General features: G+C 43.5%; 1 protein-coding gene and 1 long non-coding RNA gene across 2 annotated transcripts; both read left to right on the top strand.

Annotated features, from left to right (window-relative positions):
- The first annotated feature begins 4,095 nt into the window (after window positions 1-4,095).
- On the top strand, window positions 4,096-5,159 carry LOC133920464 (uncharacterized). Its single transcript, XR_009910103.1, has 2 exons — window positions 4,096-4,799; window positions 4,896-5,159. It is a non-coding gene; the product is annotated as an uncharacterized LOC133920464 (long non-coding RNA).
- An 845-nt stretch (window positions 5,160-6,004) lies between these two features.
- LOC133921716 (ADP-ribosylation factor GTPase-activating protein AGD2-like) lies at window positions 6,005-22,870 on the top strand. Its single transcript, XM_062366701.1, has 20 exons — window positions 6,005-6,254; window positions 7,232-7,308; window positions 7,677-7,777; window positions 8,270-8,340; window positions 9,420-9,482; window positions 9,972-10,016; window positions 10,206-10,271; window positions 10,348-10,395; window positions 10,475-10,570; window positions 10,650-10,691; window positions 10,809-11,024; window positions 11,553-11,681; window positions 12,200-12,412; window positions 12,567-12,653; window positions 12,913-13,161; window positions 13,789-13,910; window positions 20,279-20,369; window positions 21,127-21,542; window positions 22,309-22,413; window positions 22,622-22,870. Exons 1-20 carry the CDS (start codon window positions 6,207-6,209, stop codon window positions 22,623-22,625), a joined length of 2,289 nt encoding a protein of 762 aa, XP_062222685.1. The 5' UTR covers window positions 6,005-6,206; the 3' UTR covers window positions 22,626-22,870.
- The last annotated feature ends 435 nt before the right edge of the window (window positions 22,871-23,305 follow it).

Raw genomic sequence — 23,305 nt, 5'->3', positions numbered from 1 at the left:
GATACGGAGTGATGCACACGTGCCTCCTGTTCGTGCGGGGGAGTAACACAGAAATCTTTTCTTGCTGCAAACAGACGAGCACAGGAGTGCAGGTATTAACTCCTCCCCGCCTGTCAAAGCACAGGACAGGATCTTCTCCTTTTTCCAAATCAAAGGATCTCCTCTGTTAAATGAGCCCCTCTGATGTGCTTCTATCCTACATTATCAACGATTTAGCTGGCCAGATATCCTGCATTACAGCGCTGTAATTCATATCTGCATGTGCCATATGCCGTTTCACGCGTAGCACAGAATCGTGAAGCCTTGGCGTCGCAAGCTCGTCCATTTGACAAACCAGCATACTGGCACGCCAATGCCCATGTTCATGCACAGGTTTTCTTAAGAGCTTGTTAAGAGCAGCCAGAGCCAGTCGTGAGCAGAGGAAGGACACACTCGTAGTGCGCCACGAAAAGCTAACTATCGGGTCCATGCAGAATCCGTCGGGCAAGTACAGGCATAATGGGACACTCGGGGGGATGAATCCAAGAGTCAAATCCCTGTACACAAACAACGTGTCTGCCTTGACGCGAATGCTGCATGCAACCGATGAGTACGGCCGCAGAGGAGAGTGTCACTGTACGTGCGCGGTACCGTAGCGGCTACAGGAGGCATGGATGGATAGACGCGCGATGAGGATCCGCGTGCGTGTCAGGCTCGATCGATCGAGTGCCTGACAACACGCAAGATATCTACGATCTATCGCCCAAGATCGTAGCGGTACGCTCGTCCGTGCGCTGGCGTGCTCCGCTCGCCGCGCCTGCCGTCCGGCCGAGCCGACGTCCGCCGGCACGGCGATGCAGCGAGCGAACGCATGATGGCGCCCGATGCGTTTTCCGCCTCCCCCATCAGGGCTTGCTGGGTTCTTTGACATTTAATCTCAAACGAGGATATAACTAGGGAAAGATTGAGTGAATCTCTCTCGTATAATTTAAACCCTATGGGATGAATTTCTTGCTTCCGCTAATCTCTCTCTTGAAGAATATATTCGGTTTCAGGAACCTATCCAGGAAGAGTTTGAGTATTATTTCATACGAATAGAAGAGCTTTGACAAGCTAATTCTTCAAAGGTCACCAGGAAGCAGAGCATCGTTCATCAGAAAATGCAGCAAACTATGAAGTTTGCAAAATATTCCAGCTGGTAGGAGAAATGAATTGAACCAGTTCAATGTTGTGCACCAGGACCAATGAACAATTCCAATGTTGTGCGCCAGAAACAAAAAGGGGGTCCAGAGTTCAGATAACATGGCAGGACACAAGGTTTTCATGCACAATAGCAGGATACAAGGTGGGCATCATATATGTATATAGCTTGAGCTAGATAAACATTCAGATAACATGGCGTTATTCAAAAAGATCAATTGTTGCAAAAGTATTCCTTCTTCAGCGTTGACCATAAAATCAAGCCAATCACCTCATCCTGGCATCAATTTTTTCCAAACCAATCACCTCATTAGGCTTATTGACCTGAAAATTTGCAGCCAGTGAATCACACAACAAGGCGAACTTCTCCGAGATTAGGATGTCAAAGAGAGCATTATTGCACATTGCCTTGTTGGCTTCCAAAGATGCTGCAGTTCCATCTTCAAACAAAACCTTGACCGTTAGAAAGGTTCCCCTGGTGACCACAAAGAATAATTTTGTCGGCAGGAAAATTCTTATCATACACCACCTTTGCACAAGGCTAATGAGTTTCTACAACCTGCGTGACAGGATTAGCGAGTTGTTGGAGGGGCTGGCAACCATTATATCTGAGCGCATCACGGATGCAGCTCCGAATTCCTCCAGAGCCCTAGTTCACAGCGGGGGACTGCAGGAAGCCCTCCAGCGTGTCCCTCCAGCTTCTCCAGTGCCTTGCCAGCGCTTGGTGCCCATCTTGTTGAGAATTGCTGCTACATGCTACTACCATGCTCAGCTGAGCGCAGAAAGCAAGGGGATAAATCTAGTTTAGCACAAACAATTACTACAACCAAAGACAAATCGCCACCCAGTATATACATACAATTCCCGGGAGGAGAGGGGGGGGGGGGGGTGGGGGCGGGGAGAAAAGAAAGAAATTAGCTCCCAGGATTCCTAACCCCAGGTTGGTAGCATTGCAAGAACCCAGTAAAAATAAAATCTTGCGACATGGAACCGAAATCTTGGGATATCGAAACGAAATCTTGACGGACTGATGGTATCGCGACGCTAGACAGATGCTTGAACTATAACAGCAAAGAAGAAATATCCATGGAAAGAAGAGGCGGCTAGGTCTAAGAGGAGAATGCTTACCATGTCAGAGCCGGGGTTGGCGACGCTGCCGCTGGAGTTGGAGTTTGTGGCGTGGCGGTGGCGCTTGTAGGTGACCCTAGCTGTTCCCAGGCCAACCGAAAGGCCTCAAGCGGTTCCCTGCACGCACTGCCCTTCAGTCTTCATTCTCCCGTGATGGCGTACACTCACGGGTATGGGATCAGAACGAAAATTACTACTAGCACCTCAGGCACGTATGATTTATGTATTTATTTGTATTAAGATTTGTATTAAAAAATATATAAAAAATTATAAAATATATGAAAGAATTAACGGATAAAATAAAGTATATGTCCATATGACATATAGAGTTGTATTTTCTGCACGGGATCCGCAGGAAAGATCATCCATGCGCTAACCAAGGTTAAGGTTACCGACCGGAGCTCGGTTACCGAGCTCCGGCGGTAACCAAAAATTCGCGATAACTATGGTTACTGGTCAAAAATTTAAAAAAAAATTGGCAAAATTTGAAATTTGGAAAAAAAAAATTGAAATTTGAAAAAAAAATCACGATTTTAGCCGTTCGGTAACCGGTCGGTTTGGACCGGTTACCGAGCGGTTTTTACGATTTATCGAGCAGTTTTCTCGAATTTTCCTTATTGTCGGTAAACGCTCGGTTTTCTCTGTAACCGTTCGGTTTTCTCGATTTATCGAGCGGTTTCTCGATTTTCAGTGAAGTTCAACAAAAAACCTAAAACTTATCTCAATCTTGTAAAATTAATAACTAATTCATCTGAGCTTCAAATCAAATGAAACAAATTTTGTTGGTTTTCTTGTAACATGATCTACATGATAAAAATATTTATACTCATAAAAAAGTTATTGTACCATGCATGATTGTGTAAATGTGTTGCGACTAGATTAATTCATAACTGACCCATCACACCTCAAAAATTAGTGAAACCACTTTCATTAGTTTATTTATACTATGATTTACGTAGGAAAAATAATAGTAGACATGAAAAAGTTAATTACAGTGTTGTTTCTTAACATATTCATTTTATGCTTGTGAACTTTGTAAAAATCATAGAGTAATTAATAAAACTTTAAATAAAGTGAAATCAATTTTAAAGATTCTCTTAAAATACGTTCTACACAAGAAAAATATGTGTTTAAACGTTTCCTTAACATGAGTTAATAACTGAGCCACATGCTTCAATTTTTTTCAAACTTCCTCCCTATAGAATATGATGCAAACGACATTATTTTTGAATTTTTTTTTCACACAAGATCTTAGAATTGTGTCTAGTTTTTTAAAGATTTTTCTGATTTTTTTTGGATTTTTTAAATTCAAATTCGGTTACCGTTCGGTTTCTGAAACCGGACTGGATCAAGAAGGTCTGTTATCGCGGTTTTTGAGCGGTTACAGTCAGTTTTTTGAACCATGGCGCTAACTCATTTCTTAATAGGTAGTAGATGCATATTTTTCTTCCAAAAGGGGCCTCTCATTTCTTAATTTTTCTGTTTAGGTTTACATCCACAACACAAACCCAGCCAAGAACTACTTCTGCACAAAACTACAACCATTTGTACCTAACTATATAAAAACTATAATTTTTAGGATTAATTTTATAGAACTACAACTATTTATGCTCGTAGTACCATAAAACTACACTTTTGTGTGGTGAAAAACAGAGAAAAATAATTGTAATTTTATTTTCAAAAGATGTAGTTTTATGCTATTAGTGGTGCATATAGTTGTAGTTTTATAAAACTGGTCCCAAAAGTTATAGTTTTTTTATAGTTAGATACAAATAGTTATAGTTTTGTGAAATTACTCTTTTATTTATTTATGCTTTCATGGTATCACCATCTCTTCAATTTGATATTAAGGAACTGGGCTTGGGTTGAGCATTCTTCACTCATGTTTCATTTTTCGTCATTTTTTTCTCTGATGTCAAACCTTTTCCCCTGCAGACCTCAGCAAATCACAGGTTGATAGAACGTCTTTTTGTTATACGATAAAAATGGCCCATGTTTTCTTAGTACATTTGTTTCCTCAGTCACACAATATGTGTTGAGCCTTACATACTGCCTTACTTCCTGGAGACCAAGTGCTTATATGTGGGACTCATGCACACCTAGTTTGAACAACTAAGCCTTTCTCTTACCCTTTAATTTGCTCTGCCTCAACATCAACATGGTGAAGGCTGCCTCACTTGCTTTATTCATTTCATTTGCTACTATTTCTTCCTCGCAGGTCAATCCAGCACCCAGCAATTGCTACACAGGATGTGACTACAATAACACATGGAGTCAGATAGCTCAGAGCTGTGGCCCATTTCTATTGAACCAATCTGATGATCCAACGAACGAGTGCTGCTCGGTCTGCCGGGCTCTTTCGAGTGATCGACTCTCATGCGCATGCAGTACCTGCCCACCCTACGTGCACAAGTTCAACATGACGCGATTTCTCACACTAGCCAATGCGATCGATCCCAGGTTTGGAACACCGCTGTGCTGTGAATGCGATGGTAAGTTTGTTCTTCTTACCTTCTGGTGGCCCTTTTCTTTCATCGTAAGTATGCTTCTGAGTTCTGATTTCCACTGAATTTTAAACTTTTTTTAAGGTATACCAGCCAGTTTCCCCTTCCCATCAGGAAATTGAGAAAAGTGTGGGGTTCAGTGCCACCTATGTAGGTGGTCTGTTTTAGACGGGACAGAGTGAGCCGTGAGGAGCATGAGCCATGAAGTTGATGAAGGCAGTATGTTGTGGATGTGTCGTGGAATAAGCACTGAAACTGGGGCCTTTCTGAACCTGGAAGCCCAAAATGTTCTTGTGCATGTTTGAACTATTTTAATATATGCTTGTAATGGTAATCCATATTGATGCAGAGCTTTTATCCATAGTTCCATGGATTCATAGTATTTTGCAGCGATATGTTTCATCTGTTGGGTTTCGTGATGTTTCCCTCTCGTAAGATGTTTTGGAAGTTGGAGTTTCAACGATCGGTTGCAAACATGCTCCTAATATCACTCGGGCATACATTTTCCAGTAGAGTCTCTAGGGGGAACAAGAGAAATCTCTTGCTCTGTGGCTGTGCTTGAAGTCAAGAGATTTTATAAGTGTGTTTGGTTATATGAATTTGTTCTACTATGATCCGATGGACACATGTAATCTTGAAAATGGTTTGTTTGGTTGTTTACATCCACGGATACAGTCTGACCCGGTGGATGCAAATATACGATCTCATCTTGGTAAATCGAGCTTTACGACGTAGGCTAGCCCAACAGATACAGGCTCCTGCATCCACTCATATAGACAGTCTCACTTGTCAGTGTTAAAAAAATCATCTTTATATAAATAATCAATTATAATCTCAACTTTTGCATTCGCTCGTACGACCTAAATTTGATCAACTAAACATAAACTCAGCACAATCTATCTAGATAAAAATAACTAATCAAATATTTTGTCTTTCAACAAATATAATACTACTCAACTTATTTACACTCAATTTACCTATACGCTCCATACGAACAATACTCCCGTAAAAACGACCAATCACACCCTACCAGATCTAATTAGAAGTACCGTTGGCATACTGCAATCCAAAGCCCAGAAAGACAATCAAATCGGCTCAGCCCATTCTCCACCCCGGCACTCCGCAGCCCATCAACCCAGCAGCGAATTCAGTCGCGGGTCCGATTCAAAACCCACCGGAACCAGTCCAACCCGGACACTGCGCAGCTGGCAGCCCACATCGAACAGCGCCACCGACGCCACCACAACGTACAGGAACAGGACAGCAACTGTCCGACCGCACCGCCGCCTCCCTCTCTTCTCTTCCTCCCTCCCACCTCCCGCCCACGCCCAGATCTCCGCGAGCTTCGAGAGAGCGGCAGCAGCAGCCTCGCCTCCGCACGACACGAGGACGGACATGGCGACCTTCACCAAGCTCGAGGACTCCCCCATGTTCCGGAAGCAGGTGCCCCCCCACCCCCGCCCTCGTCTGCCCGCCAGGGCTCCCTGATCCGGTCCCTTCGGGGGCATCGTTTCGTGTTTCTTCAAATTTCGGTCATTTCTACGTCGTTCGTTGGATCAGGGTTAGATTCGGATCATCGAGGTGGAGGGGTTCGAGCCGTGGTTGGAGTTTGGGTGGTTTTGACGGAGCTGGGGTGGATTTGGCTCATTTTGTGTGCGAGATATTCCGAGTTGGTAGCGTGCTCCAGTGGGTGTCGATCGTTTTGGATCAGAAACGCGGGAGATTTCTGAGCAGATTTGAGGTTTTAATGGGATGTATAATTAATTCTGTGTTGGTTTGAACGAATTGGGAAGGTTTGTGTTGATTTTGCCGCATGAGTAAATCGTCCTCCGATGGTTCCGGATTGATTTGTTTGAAGGGATTAGGCCTCTCTGATGGCAACTGTGCCACTTTCAAGATCAAAATTTTCTGTTGCGCCACTTATTTGAACAAAACGGGTAGATCATGTTTGAATTGAGCTCATGGACTTGTAAATGGCGAGGCTTGCTTGAGCAAATGTTCAGAACTGGCCCTGGTCGTTGCATTGGTTTGCTGCTTTTCTTTTCCTTTCGCCGAGGACCCTTTGGTGATTTGAATCGATGGCTGAATTGTTGATGCATCACCTACTGAATTACGACAATTCATTTTCTATTTATACGCACCTATCAAATTGCATGCTTTGCTTTCAGTAAGTTATGATATGCTTGCTTTTAGAATGAATATTGGACCTTCTCAAGTTCGTCTGTTTCTTAAAAATCAAAATAAAAAGACACTCTGGACATTGTTCTTAATAATTTTGCTGGATAAATTTGAGTGCTAACTTCTCCCCATAATTATCAAACCGTATCTATTTTTTGCCCACAAAACCTTGTATTTGCACTTTAAATGAACCTATACATGCGTTTAAGTTATTGTCTCTGACTTATTTCTAATATCCACAGGTCAATTCTTTGGAACATCTTACTGATGAACTGAAAGAGCGGTGTTCAAACCTACATAAAGGATGCAAAAGATTCATGTACATTTCTTTCTTACCCCATGTTCTATATTTGTAAATACGTTATCTAGAGCACGTTATCTAGAGCAACTTGGCTGCGTATAAAATTGAGGCAAATGCCATATATATATATACAGAACTACAGATTTCTTTTAGTTCAAGAAATTTATTTATTGTTTTTATCGTCTAACTTGAAGTTTATGCCAAAATAGATAACTTTGCACACACCTTTTTATTTTTATTTTGTTGTTTTAGGTTTTCCATTTTATTTGTCATAATGTCCACATGTAACTGTTGTAGTTTTGATAGTTTGTATGATTAACAAGAATATTAGAAACCATTTGTGAGCTCTTGCTTTTTTATTGTGTTGCTCATAACCTTAGTTTCAGGGGATCACTTGATGAAGGATATGCTGGAGATCTTTCATTCGCTGATGCTCTGCAAGCATTCGGTGCTGCTCAAGATGACCCTGTTAGTGTTGCCATTGGAGGTTATTTCATCAAAGCTCTGATGTTCTATTGCTTAATTCTGTCATTGCATATTATACATAGCAAAACATTGAATTTACCGTTTCCAATTTCTAAATATCTTGGTGTCACTTTGTGTATTATGAATGTTTACTGCATCTTGATTCTGATGTCTGACAATCAGAACATCAGATCAGATATATCAATACGTATTGATACAGACATAACCACACACTTGTTAATTAATGAATTTTTCTTCTACTTTGTTGCATGTCATAGCATGATAATGCAACTACAATTTTGCAGTCATTTATTGATGTTTCTATATTCAAATTTACTCAGTAGACCATAGTCTTTTTTGCAACAGTAAGCATATTTGGCTACATTAAGATGCAACTTACCATGTCATTTCCCAGCAATTACATCTGACAGGTTTCTTTAATAAATTGCAATTCCACTAGACAATTTAGATTTCAGAGACAGAGGAAACTTTCAAATTCTTTAATATGTTGCAGGGCCTGTAATGTCCAAATTTACTACTGCTTTTAGGGAGCTTGGAACATACAAGGAACTCCTTCGTTCTCAGGTACTACTGTCTTACATCATTGAAACTTGACCTACCATTTCTCCTCCATAGGTAGTTTCACTTGACATATGAGAAATGAGGAATTGGAAAGAAAGTAGCATGTCTTTTTTTGGACTGTAAATTTTGAACTCAACACCCCGGGTTTGCCTCTGTGACTGTTGGCAGGACTGCATGATATGTATTCTTCAGTTTACAATGTTTGCACCAGCGGTACACGTACTCATATACTTTCCTTTATTTACTTATTTTTTCAAATTACATCTGGCACTTTGAGACTTGGTAATTGGCCACCTGTACCTCCATATATTTTAGCACATAACATTCTGGGATTATTTGGTGAATTTCAAACATATGCAATAAACTGAAAGTACAGGTGTTAATTTACATTTTCAAGTAAGGGCAGGAATTTGCAAAATCCCAAAAGACAAGTATGAGCCATGCAATTCTCTCAATTTGTTGTAGGGTATATATTTTTATGTTGCTACAAACAAACATGATGGGAAGAAAATGCCAAAAGGGTTCCTTTCATCATCAAATCATTCTTCCTTTCTGTCGTTAAATGTTCCTCAGTCTTTATTAAAATGCACAAGTTTTCTTATTGGAGATGAACAAAGTAACTTAAAGGATGATGATTCATGATTGAACACCTCAGTGTTGAAGGTTTGCCAATAACTCATAAAAGCACTCAAGCACTCGAGCATTGGTTATCAGCTAGAGCATCTAAAAAAATTCCAGTAAAAAGGCTTGTCAGCATTGGTTGAGGGATATGACGGGCTTTATACAGATGGAAAGTTGCATTGGAATAGAAAGCAATTCCATATGCCTAGCTGTGAGCCTGTGACTGCATTATCCAGAAGCTGGAATTGCGTGTTGAGTGTTGAAATAGAATATTCATTTGTTCTGTGATGAAATTTCTGTTTATCCTCACAATACGCTGATGTACTAATCCGAATTTCTCTAAATTTGGCAAATTCATTCTTTCACAGTGTCCTGATACATATCACTAGTATAAACAGTACAAATGACTATATGACTATTTTATACATTCTAATTCTCATCAGTATTTTCCCTCCAAACAGGTCGAGCATATGCTTAGTGAACGTCTGTCGCAGTTCATGAATGTGGATTTAAATGGTGTGAAGGTAAACAGCCTCCTCTCCACCCCACCCCACCCCCACAAGACATGCGCACACGCACACCCACCCAAAAAGAGAAAAACAGAAACATGTCAATGTGTATCTTGTAGGTTGTAGATGAAGTAATCAACATCTATTATCAAGTTGTGTGAATGCATATAGTTAATAGCTCAGGTGTTGATATTTTCGATGGCTAGGCGAGTTTTATGTTTGTGGGGCCAAACTTGAACCCTCTTGCTTCTGACAAGGAGCAGAAAACCTGAAACAGTCCTAAAAATCTGTCTAGTTTAAATTTCTGTGACTTCCATCTCAGAAAATAGAGACAATCGCCTTACCATATTGATGTTCATATGGAAGTTAGGAGTTTTGATACATTGCTTACTTGATATATATAAGTTAGGAGTTTTGATACATTGCTTACTTGATATATATATATATATATATATATATATATATATATATATATATTTTCTGCAAAAATCTGCCCCTTTATAGGATTGCCGGCGACGTTTGGATAGGGCTGCGGTGAGTTATGATCAGGTGATGCCTCGGTTTGAGCTATGTTATTATCTGATTGCCTTCTTCTTTTTTATTCCTTCATGTTGGCATGTGTTGGACAATAGATTAATGAACAGTGTGACTCGTTTCTTAATACAATGTTGCTTTAAGATTTTACTGTAATATACGCCTTGTGTCCTATTAAAATTCTGGTTCTATCTTGCTTGTCAGGCACGTGAAAAATTTGTGTCAGTGCGAAAAGGGACTAGAGCAGAAGTAGTGACAGGACTTGAGGAGGTAAACTGTGACTAGTTTTTTCGTATATGAATGTATATTCAGCTTGCATACCATCTCCCTAATTCCAAGTTTACAGGATCTACACAATGCCAAGTCAGCTTTCGAAAGATGCCGCTTTAACTTAGTATGTATCAACATATTTTTCATCTGGATATATATTGTTCAACCATGCCAATGATTCTCCTTTGCTGTAAGGAATTCAGGTACACGCCCTTGCAAACATTGAGGCAAAAAAGAAGTTTGAGTTCTTGGAATCAATAAGTGCAGTGATGGATGCCCATTTGAGATATTTTAAGCAGGCATGATTACTTTGTATGTTCTAAGGAATTTATGATTCTATGGTTTCTTGGGTCCTTGATTTCGTTCTTTATGATATAGGGATACGAGCTATTGAGTCAAATGGAACCATTCATTCACCAGGTTTAATCATATCTCCTGTGACTTAGTGTTCTTTAACTAAAAATGTTCAATCTGATCAACATGAATCGGCTGACCATGAGTTAGCAGGAATGTGCTAACCTTGAAATCTTTATGCAGGTTCTAACATATGCACAGCAATCAAAAGAAATGGCCATCAATGAGCAAGATAAACTTGCAAAGAGAATTCAAGAGTTTAGAACTCAAGAGGAAATAGCAAATGTGAGAATGGCTAGTAATGTGGACACATCTACTAGTGGTGATGGTATCCACGTTGTTGGTCTTCAATCCTATAAAAAAATTGAAGCCATGATGCAGTCATCTGCCAATGGCGAGGTAGTTAATTATCCACTATTCCGATGTGAAGTAAATATTCATAAATACTAGGCTAAAATATCCTAAAGCCTATGGATGGTGGTTTACATGATGATTGAAGAGACTGATTGCTGATGGATAGTGTATGTGTTAAAGTGTTTAGCATCTTTCTTTCTAACGTAGTGTTAATTTGTTTAAACATAGCCTTCCTATAATAGGAATCCAGGCAAGAGGTATCCATGATTACCAACGTTTTAGTTCAAATTCTACTATTTACTCATATATCATTCCCCTTTTGTAATTATACTGGGCTGAGTTTAATTTTTTGTACCATTATTACTAGTATTATATTTACTATTACGAACATCTTTTTAATTTTTTTTCATCCTCTTTATTGTTGAATCTTGTTGGGTTTCATCTCTAGCCTGCCCCAACTTGCACTGAACTAAAAGGCTTTATTGTTGTTGTTGAGTTTTATTTTTTGGTGATTCATAATTGTTTTTGTCAAGTTTTTCATTTCTTCCCCTTACTAATTTGTTTCTTTGCCAGGTTCAAGTTATTAAACAAGGTTATCTATTTAAGCGTCCTCAAAATCTAAGAGGAGAATGGAAGAGGAGATTCTTTGTTCTTAACAGTCACGGGACTCTGTACTACTACGGGAAGGGAAATAAACAGTCGGTATGCAATCTAAATTTGTCTATTTAGTTGCATCTTGAGAACATATTTAGAGCATTCAAGTATTAGAAACTCCTTATTTTTTGCTTGCATGAGTAGGCAAACTTGTATTTTTGGACAAATCTATATTTGACCTGCGCATTCGTAATTTAGGTATAATTTATCTATTTTTCTAATTATCCTTTTTCTAGTAGCTTCTGGTCCATATTGATTTTGGTATTCATGACACGTGTGCTTTCTGTGTTATTTATGCGGTTATGTGCCCTTTAGTGGGTGTATCTGACCTATGCATATTTATTTTCTTCCACCGAGTGGAGCGTCTTTGTTTAAGGGCTGCAGTACATAATTTGTACTCCAAAGTTTCTGTGCAGTAGAATATTTAGAAGGGATGTGATTTTAAAAGCAGCATGTAAGAAGTTGTGTTTTTAAGTGTGTTATATACTTTATTCTAATATTCCAACCATCTTATGTTATTTATTCTGTACTTTATATGTACCTCTTTATTTTTATTCTGTTGGAAGCAAGGAGTGGCATCACAACAGACAGCTGGGGAAGGAGCCGGTGTTTTTGGTCGATTCAGATTCTTAAACCAAAGAGCTTCATCTCCGGGTGAAAATTCACTATCGAGCCATACAATTGACCTCAGAACTTCAACAATTAAGATTGATGCGGATGAAAATGATTTAAGATTTTGCTTCAGAATAATCTCACCCATTAAAACATACACTTTACAGGTAACTGTAACTTTTACTCCTTAGATGTTGAACTTTCTATACGCAATGCAGGTTTTTGATGTTTCAAGAATAACACATTTTTATGATATTTTTTCATACTTTTCAGATACACTGATGCCACAGATGTTAATTCTTTTCACTTTGTTAATGGCAGGCAGAATCAGGGGTTGATCAAAAGGACTGGATCCAGAAAATTACTGGAGTTATTGCATCACTACTAAATTCACCATTCCCACAGCAGGTTTTCTGTAGCCATTCATCTTTCGATGCATCATTTAACTAATCTTGGTTTACCTGTTTGGTAGAAACAAAGCATAGATCTATCGAACTCTATGCATTGACACTGGATAACCATGTAATAATCAAGTAATAATGCTTGTCCTGCACTCCTGCCTAGATTGGTTCCATTTTACTGTATTACATTTACATGCACATGTTCAATCTATTGATTATCCAAGATAGGATGGTACTAATTTTATTCTGATTTCATTTCATTTCAGTTGTCATACGGGAATCTATCGGCAGAAAATCTCCGATCTTCAAGTTCTGTTGATTTTGTATCTCTTGAAGATAACAAGAGTTCAGAGGGACATGATGATATATTCAACCTTCTGAGGAATATTCCTGGAAATGACAGTTGTGCGGAGTGTCGTTCTCCAGATCCTGATTGGGCATCTCTAAACTTGGGTATTCTGATTTGCATTGAATGCTCTGGGGCTCACAGGAATCTTGGAGTACACATTTCAAAGGTGCTATATCTAATTTTCTTATACCATGATAGATGCTAATCAGTGATAAATTTCGGTTGACCTGTCTCCTTTAGGAAAAAAAATAAGTTCAGAATCTTAAAAGTATTAACTTAGTGATGATACATACAGTAAATATGATACTGAAATAGCTTACTGTAATACAATACTGTAGTTCTTGTTTACTTGTCGTTTTCGACATCAATGTCTCCGTTACACAGCTTTGGCCATTACATGTTCTAATTGTTTGTAGCAAGAATTATTGTTATTTACACTTTTGACTTGCATATAATAACATCATTTCCACATGTCAAATTTAAATACTTCAATGCATATTAGCGGTCACAGTTGTAAAAAGGTTGACTACACAAAAATTCTAGAATGATAAGTAAAAAAGAACATATGCTGTGGTGAACCAAACATAAGTTTTAAAAACTTACATGGTAGGATTTAGTGCATTTGCTTGGTTTTTAATAGGTGTTATGTGACGTTCAGTACCAATAATCTTTGTTATATACGATATTTTGTGGTTTTTAATATTTTTAAAATCTTATAATTGTGAGATTAAAATAATAGCTATTAGCTAGTTCCATATTTCAACATTGCAACTAATGTTCTTACTTGATGTAGGTTCGATCCTTAAGATTAGATGTGAAAGTATGGGAGCCTGTAATTATGGATTTGTTTCGTGCACTTGGAAACGATTACGCTAATTCCATTTGGGAAGCTCTGCTTCCAAAAGAAGATCAAGGGTATGTTAAAGCATATAATCAGATTTATATATTTGCTTAACTACTTTTTACCTTGACTTTTTAAGCATCTCCCCTCCCAGCCACACTGCATTTTGTGTAAGCTGTGGGACATTGGTTAACATATACTAACATAGAAACCAACCAGTTAATGCTAGCATGGATTGCCTGTACGGGCTGTTTATTCTCCTACATGTTGGCTCTTTGAAACAACACAAACCATTTTGGTAATAATCATTTTGATCTGTTTTACCAAGTATTATTTAGGCATTTCCAAATGTTTTGAGCTTTCTGAATATTGTTGACTTATTGTTAGCGTGAGCTATTGTGGGCCGGCCACATGGGCCTTGGCGCCCAAGCCTGGCGGCTGGGCTGCCTCAGGGTTTTATGGTAGTTGATCATAGATTAGGCAAGGATCTCCGTTGATTGGGTGTATTCTATAAACCCTTCTATAAACCCTAGACGATCCTTGCCTATATAATGTACACCCCTGTACCTCTATTAATCAATCTACTATTTTCCCGAGCCATATTCGCTTTCATGGTATCACGAGTCCGGGTTTCCCCTCGGATTCATCTTCCGCTGCCCTAGCGCGCCGGCCTCTCGCCGTGCTGCGCCTGCGCGCCGGCTTCCTGCCGTGCTGCGCCTCCCACCTCTCCTCCCCTGCGCGCCGGCCTTCCTGCCGTGCTGTGCTAATGGCCGGCTCCCAGCCGACCTCTCCCACCGCTGCCGCTGCAGCTACTGCCGCCGCCGCCGCGGCCACCCAAGAGGAGGCGAACGCCGCCACGGCCGCCGCGCAGCGCCTCGCCCAGGAACGGCAGGCTGAGCGCGACGCCGCCCTGGCGCGCGCCCTCCTGGCCGAGGAGGAGGCCGAGGCTGCCGCCAAGACCCGAGACGCCGCCCTGGCGCGCGCCGCCAAGGAGAGGGCGGCGCGGCCGCCGTCGCCCCTCCGGAGTCCTCCGGATCCGCCCTGGGTCCCCACACTGCCCCGGCCGACCTCCATGCTGCCATGATCCTCCACGAAGCCGCCGCACTTCTGAACCTGCATGCCCAGGCGGTCGCCGTCCACAACATCCGGAGTCTCGTCCCTATCGTCCTCGACGTCGACTCCGGTAATTTCAATCGTTGGCGTGATCAGTTTATGCTGACCCTCGGCAAGTTCTCCCTCCAGGATCATGTCCGCCTCGCCTCACCGACCCCTGCCTCCCCGGACTGGGCCCGGATGGACTGCGTGGTCAAGTCCTGGATTCTCGGCACCCTCACCGACGACCTCGCCGAAGTCATCTCCTCCCAGGGCTCCACCGCTAGGGATGCCTGGCTCGCCGTCGAGTCTCAGTTCCTCGGCAACCGGGAGGCACGCGCCATCCAGCTTGAGACGAAGTTTCGCACCTTCGTCCAAGGCGATCTCTCCGTCACCGACTATTGCTGCCGGCTCAAGAAGATGGCGGATGATCTCGGTGCCCTCGGCGAGATAATCACCGACCGCACCCTCGTCCTCAACGTGATCCGCGGCCTCAACGAGCGCTTCGCCCACGTCGGGACGCTTCTTCGCCGCAGTCGGCCCTTCCCCTCCTTCCTGGAGGCGCGCGACGACCTCATCCTGGAGGAGCTCACTCTGGAAAACCGGCAGACCTCCCCTGCCGCTGCTCTCGCCGCCTCCACCACCAAGTCCTCGGCTAGCGCCCCTCCTCAGCAGTCCGGCGCCGGTTCCGGGGACTCTGGCACCGGGAACGGTTCCAAGGCCGCCAACAGCCGTCGCAGCAAGCGCGGGAGCGGGCAGCGCTCCACCACCGGCGCCCCACATCAGCAGCAGGCTGGCGGCGCCCAGCCTGCGCCCGGCGCCAAAAGCGCCGCCCCTCCCGGCGCCACGTGGCCCACCTTCTACAACCCCTGGACGGGGACCATCCAGATGTGGCCTGGTCCCCGCCCTCCGCTGGCGCCCATTCCCCAGCCTCGTCCTCAGCAGCAGCAGGCCTTCGTCGCGCAGCAGCCGCCTGCTGCCGCACCTACTACCGCTGAGGGGGCCGGCCAGTGGGCCGCACCAGGGTTCTACAACCCCATGGCCGGACTCCCCTCCTGGGATCAGCAGTCCCTAGCCTCTGCGTTTAGCACGGCATCGCTGAACCAGCCTCAGGCCAACGAGTGGTACTTCGACTCAGGTGCTACTTCTCACATGACCTCTACTTCCAGCACTCTTTCGCATGCCTGTTCCCCGCGGTATCCTACTCCTTCATCCATTGTTGTCAGTAATGGCTCTATGATTCCTGTCATTGCCACTGGCTCAGCTGAGTTGCCTCGCTCCCTGCTTCTTAATAATGTTCTTGTGTCCCCACAAATTATTAAGAACCTTATTTCTGTTCGCCAGTTTACTACCGATAACAACTGCTCTGTTGAGTTTGACCCCGCTGGTTGTTCTGTGAAGGATCTGCAGTCTCGGAACGAGATCGTCAGGTGCAATAGCTCCGGGCCGCTGTACCCCCTGCGTCTCCCTCCAGCACACTCCCTGTCGCCAAGGTCGCCTCCCCTCTGTGGCATCGGCGTCTTGGTCACCCCGGTCATGAGGCTTTGTCGAAGCTTGCGTCTAGTGTCTCCAGTCAGATAGAGGATTGTTCAGATTTATGTCATGCTTGTCAGTTAGGGCGTCATGTTCGTTTGCCCTTTTATGTTTCAGCATCTCGTGCGTCTAGCAAGTTTGATCTCATTCATTGTGATCTGTGGACATCTCCCCTTCCCAGTGTCTCAGGTTATAAATATTATCTGGTCATACTTGATGATTGCACTCACTATTTGTGGACTTTTCCTCTGCGCCTTAAGTCTGACACTTTCAGCACGCTCGCCAACTTCCTCGCCTACGCCTCCACCCAATATGGCGCCTCCGTCAAGGCTCTCCAGTGCGACAACGGGAAAGAGTTCGACAACTCTGGCACCCGCACCTTCTTTCTCACCCGGGGCATCCATCTTCGCATGTCTTGCCCTTACACCTCGCCTCAAAACGGTAAAGCTGAACGCATTATTCGCTCCATTAACAATGTTGTTCGCTCCCTACTGTTTCAGGCCTCCATGCCTCCTTCCTACTGGATCGAGGCCCTCTCTACGGCGACCCTCCTACTTAACATTCTGCCTACCAAGACTCTCGGCTTCTCTACGCCGCACCTTGCCCTCTTTGGCACGCCGTCGGTCTACGATCACCTTCGAGTCTTTGGTTGCAAATGTTACCCCAACCTGTCTGCCACAGCTCCTCATAAACTCGCTCCTCGGTCCGCCTTGAGTGTTTTCCTTGGATATTCCGCTCATCACAAAGGATACCGCTGCCTTGACCTCTCTTCCAATAGAGTCATCATCTCGCGGCATGTCATCTTCGATGAGACTGCCTTTCCCTTTGCCGAGTGTGATGGTCCCCGCACTCCCGCGGACTTCGAGTTTCTTGATACTACTGACGCTGTGCCCGTTCCTATTGGACCGCTGCACAAAGTTTTGCCTGCAGGTATCTCCACCAGTGTCGCCGTTCCTCGCCCAACCTCCTCTGGAGACTCGGCGGCCTCCGCCGGTGCCCCCAGCGCCCCCGCCAGCCCTCCTGTGGTTGAGCCTGGGGCGCCCCTGGCACCTCCTGCGTCGCCGGCGTCCTCTGCCGGCCCCTTGGCGCGTGGTCCACCACCCGCCCGCGCTGCGCGCGCCAGGGTCCCCGACGCCCTCTTCCGCGCCCGGCACGGCCTCCCCCGTACCCAGCGCGCCCTCGGACCCGCGCAGCCCTCCCCCGGCGTCCTTGGCTCCACGCGGCCCGCCGCTGGGCTTCCCGCCGCTGGCGGTGCCCGCCCCCCCTCCGCCTGCGGTGCCTGCCCAGTGGGTTGCCCCGGATCGCGCCATCACTCAAGTCTACACGCGCCGGGGCCGCCCGCCGACTGCCGTGTCGACCCCGCCTCCCGCTGGGAGCTCTCCGCCGGCTTTCGAGTTCCGTCTATCTTCCATGCCGCGCCACTGTCCCCCGTGCCCAAGACCTTCCGTAGTGCACTTGCCGACCCGAGTTGGCGTGCCGCTATGGAAGAAGAACATGCTGCTCTCCTGAAGAACCACACCTGGGATCTCGTGCCACGTCCCCCTCGGGCCAATGTGGTGACGGGAAAATGGATCTTCAAGCACAAGTTCAACGCCGATGGGTCTCTCGAGCGGTACAAGGCGCGCTGGGTTCTTCGAGGATTCACCCAGCGTCCTGGTGTGGATTTCGCCGAAACTTTCAGTCCTGTGGTGAAGCCTGCGACTGTCCGCACAGTGCTCTCTCTGGCCCTCTCTCTTCGATGGCCTATTCACCAGCTGGATGTAAAGAATGCGTTCCTCCACGGCACCTTGACCGAGACAGTCTACTGCATGCAGCCGTCTGGTTTCGAGGATCCCGTCCATCCAGGCTTTGTTTGTCGGCTCAACAAGTCTCTCTATGGGTTGAAGCAGGCTCCTCGTGCTTGGTACAGTCGGTTTGCCACACATTTGGTGTCTCTTGGATTTGCTGAAGCCAAGACAGACACCTCGCTCTTTGTCTATCGGCGCAGTTCAGAGACTGCCTATCTGCTGCTTTATGTTGATGACATCGTCCTCACAGCTTCCTCACCCGGTCTTCTTCGACGGATTATCTCAGCACTTCAGCAGGAATTCTCCATGAAGGATCTCGGAGAGCTGCATCACTTTCTCGGTATGCATGTTCAACGTTGCGGCGATGGCCTTCTCCTTTCTCAGAGGCAGTACATGATGGACATTCTTGATCGTGCTGGCATGGCAGAGTGCAAGCCGTGTTCTACGCCGGTTGATACAAATCCCAAGGTTTCTGCTGCTGATGGTGCACCTGTGGCTGACGCATCGGATTTTCGCAGTCTCGCTGGTGCCTTACAGTATTTGACGTTCACTCGACCGGATATTGCATATGCTGTTCAGCAGGTCTGTCTTCACATGCACGATCCCCGTGAGCCCCATCTCGCGGCTCTCAAGCGAATTCTTCGCTATATTCGAGGCACTCTTCATTTGGGTCTTCTGCTGCGACCATCTACATCAACTGACCTCCTGGTTTATACTGATGCTGACTGGGCCGGTTGCCCGGATACGCGCAAGTCCACCTCGGGCTATGCTGTGTTCCTCGGTGATAATCTCATCTCTTGGTCCTCCAAGCGTCAAAACACCGTCTCGAGGTCAAGCGCTGAAGCTGAATATCGCGCAGTGACCAATGGAGTTGCCGAGGCCACCTGGCTGCGCCAGCTCCTCCAGGAGCTCCACGCCCCTCTTCGCCGCGCCACACTGGTGTATTGCGATAACATCAGTGCTGTCTACATGTCCTCCAATCCTGTTCAGCATTAGCGCACCAAGCACATTGAGATTGATCTTCACTTCGTCTGAGAGCGAGTTGCAGTTGGTGATCTTCGAGTCCTTCATGTGCCGACGTCATCTCAGTATGCGGACATCTTCACTAAGGGCCTTCCTTCTTCGGTGTTCACGGAGTTCAGGTCCAGTCTGAACGTGTGCAGTGGCTGACGATCAGACTGCGGGGGCGTGTTAGCGTGAGCTATTGTGGGCCGGCCACATGGGCCTTGGCGCCCAAGCCTGGCGGCTGGGCTGCCTCAGGGTTTTATGGTAGTTGATCATAGATTAGGCAAGGATCTCCGTTGATTGGGTGTATTCTATAAACCCTTCTATAAACCCTAGACGATCCTTGCCTATATAATGTACACCCCTGTACCTCTATTAATCAATCTACTATTTTCCCGAGCCATATTCGCTTTCACTTATCATCAGCCATTACATATAGGGAGCGTAGCACCACATTTGTATGGACCTGAACATAGTATCACAATTACAATGGACGTAGCATTGTAGACTGAGCTAGAACTTGAATTTCCATTCAGTTTTTAGTATGCACTGATAGTTTCACTGCTAGTGGGAATGCTCAATACATAATCAACATCATCCAACTAGGTTCTTTCTCATCTGCAAAAGTGTCAATAAATTGTTCAGTAGATGTCCATGACGTAGTGGTTTAACTTCTTTCCTTTTCATCCGTGGTACAAGATTCATAGCTTTCTTATTACTCTCTCCGTCCCAAAATATAGGGTGTATTAGGATTTGGAAAAGTCAAAGTTTGACTTTTCCAAATCCTAATACACCCTATATTTTGGGATGGAGGGAGTATAATCTTCCACTGGAGTCAGAAAAAGAACTCTTTGAATCTTATACCCTCATTGAACATATTTCTTTTCATTAAGAGCATTGTCAGCTAATATGTTCAGGAGTGCATGCAAGAAGAACCAACTCTGCTCTTTTTCTTCTGTGTAATTTCCTTCTTGACATATAAATTTGGAATGGATAGTTTGTGATTTTATTCTATGTTCATGCAGAATGGACGAATCAAATGGAGCTATTCTTTTCATTGAAAAGCCTAAACCTAGTGATGCTTTCTCAATAAAGGAGAGGTACATACAATCAAAGGTAAGCTCTTATTTGCTTCCTTTTATCTTGGATCAGCCTACTGATGCTTTCTCAACAATTAATATTTGGCCTGCCATGCATTTGTTGTCTGAAGTTACCAAAAAACATTCCCTAAGTTTATGAGCATAGTGCTAATTGAAGTTCTGTTGTCAATATCTATTGTTTTAGTTTAGAAATATTTTTTGCTATAGTTTCCAGATTTATGGAGCCAATCACCCACTTGTTTTCTGGAGAATGCAGATAACCTGCATGTATGACAAATCATCTTTGATTTCAAGGCTTATTTGCATTAACTATTTAACTAATCAAATGGCTAGCTATTCAATAACCAAAGTATGAATACCTCAATCTTTCAAGCTGAAACTATGTGCAAAGAAGTAGTGTCACACCCTTCAAATTCTGTTTTTCCACAATACTTAGGTTTGCTGGGGTAGGTAGTATTTAGCTTTATGTATGAATTACTCCCTCCGTATCATAATATTTGTCTGTTACCACCATTCACACAGACCAAGGAAGTACTGAATCTAGGAAGAAAAAATTAACATACGTAGGGGTATAGAGCAGAAATATTGCAACAACTTCATTCTAAATTTGCTTAGTGGACAAACATTGTGAAATAACACTTTCCAAGAAAATGGACAGATATTCCGAAACGCAGGGAACATGATATAGTGTTATTCCTTAAGTATTTTGCTTGATTCTGATAATCATTTTCTGTAATTATGCCATTACTCATTCTCATACATGATCCATGCAGTACGTAGACAAACTTCTTTTTGCCAGAGACACCGATCAAACTACTATCGATATATTGGAAGCTATAAGGACAAACAACGTGAGAGCAGCATATCATATTCTTGTAACTGCTGACGTGAGCGCTAACGTGACATATGATGACTTGAGCAAAGATGTCCAGCATGTTCAGCCAGTGACAGACAAGATGTTGTTTGACCCTGCATCTTGTGAGATAACTGAGGAGTCTGGGAAACCAGAAGGCTGTCTACAAGGCTGTTCCTTATTGCACTTAGCGTGTCAATATGGCAATCCTGTAATGGTAGAGGTTCTGCTACTTTTTGGCGCGGATATTAATATGCAGGACTTCCATGGACGGACACCATTGCATCGTTGTGTCCAAAATAAAAATGATGCTCTCACTAAGCATCTGCTGAAGAGGTAGGCTTGACTTCTCGGTAATATGGTTCATGATTATTTTTGGTTGCAATATCATCAATGCCTTGAGTCACAAGCTCCTCTTCCCACTTAAATTTTAACCAATGTTTCAGTGTAAATAAATTTATCTTTTTTTTTTGTATGAACGTATTTTTTTTTTATTTGAAGAACTTGTATTTTTCCTTTTCTTCAGTATGAACTAGGCAGTGAGACATTTGGAGTCACATATGATATTTCATTTATGTTTTGACATTGTATTTGTGCAGTGAAAACCAACATTTTGGTGAAAATTATTTTCATTTGAACACCAATTATACATGAAAAATTCCAAAAAAATTGAGTAGATAATCTATTTAGTACCTGGTTGAACATTTGGATTCATACAAGTGTGTCATTCCATGCCCAGATCCACTGATCACTGTAAAAAAGCAGGCATGATGGTTTACCCTTCATTTTTGGTCTAATCTAAGACTTTACATTTCAGCATACAATATTCTGTCAATATCCATGCATAGTGACCACTCGCTTTTTCGCTACGATGCCTGTACCAGAATATATGATATGATTCATGTCAAGTGTGTGGTGCCCTATGGTTGATGTGCAGGACAAAAAAAAAAAAAAAAAAACACACTCTTTTCAGTTTATTTTCCCTTATTGCTGTGATGTCCTTGATTCTGTGACCACCCTCATTTGCCTCTACAGAATACGGAACAAAAGTACTTAGATGAGAGTGGTTTTTTCAAATAAACTTTTATGATCCTTTCTACAGGGGTGCAAGAACAACAATTAAAGATGGCGGAGGTCTGACTGCTTTGGAAAGAAGAATGGAACTTGGAGCAATAACTGATGAAGAATTGTTCATATTATTTGTGAGGTATGATTAAGATGGTATTTATAAACTTGAATTGCTCATAATCCTTACTTTAACAGATTGATCCCCATGGGGATGATCTTCTATGGGCTCAATACCTGCCATTTTTCTTGGATGTGTCACATCAGTTTGGATTGCATCATTAACTGATTGCACTTCAATGCATTTTGCCGGGCAACATCTCACAATGTGAACGAACATGTTTGTGCAGGTGATGTTGCAAGAACAACACAGGGTTGTAGGAAGCGGCTTTTTGTACCTGATAGCTTTGTATACCACCTATCTTAGCTTCTTCTGGAATGAATTCAATTTCTACACGTGAATACAAATGCCTTCAACCTTACTATGATATAACTTATCTGACCTTTGCCCTTTACGATGTTGTAAATTGTACTCTTCCACATGACGACATCGCTGGTTTGTATAACAATTATAGGTTAATATATACAGCATTCATTTATTTGGATATGATCATTGAGAAGAGTTTCTGCTGTCAAGAATGTAATAACACGTGCGAACCATGCATGCATGTCATTATCGTGCAATTTTGTATTCATTTATTTGTGGCTTTGCAAGTGTATTGCATCTGGTCGAACTCTCGAAAAAACCCTTAATCTGATCCCTTGTCAGTTACCTGCGAGTTTGCAAATACTTTTGCCTGTATACGTATCACTTTGAGTGATATCCTGAGCATATACGATATGAATCAACTCGGGGAGCACAACGCCACGACGGGCGCGGCTGAGAAGCTCCTCGCAGCGCCCGTGGCGGCGTGACCTCGGCTCCTGTTGCCTGCTGGAATCGGTACGCTCCCTGGGCAAATGGCGATCTCTGAGTCTACGAACTGCTCGATGTAGTAACAGGCTTATACGTGCATAGCTTGGTTGCAGCGAAA

Source organism: Phragmites australis, chromosome 6 (assembly GCF_958298935.1).
Source record: "Phragmites australis chromosome 6, lpPhrAust1.1, whole genome shotgun sequence".
NCBI lineage: Eukaryota > Viridiplantae > Streptophyta > Magnoliopsida > Poales > Poaceae > Phragmites > Phragmites australis.
Note: the sequence above shows the minus strand (reverse complement) of the source record. Positions and strands in the feature narration are given on the sequence as shown.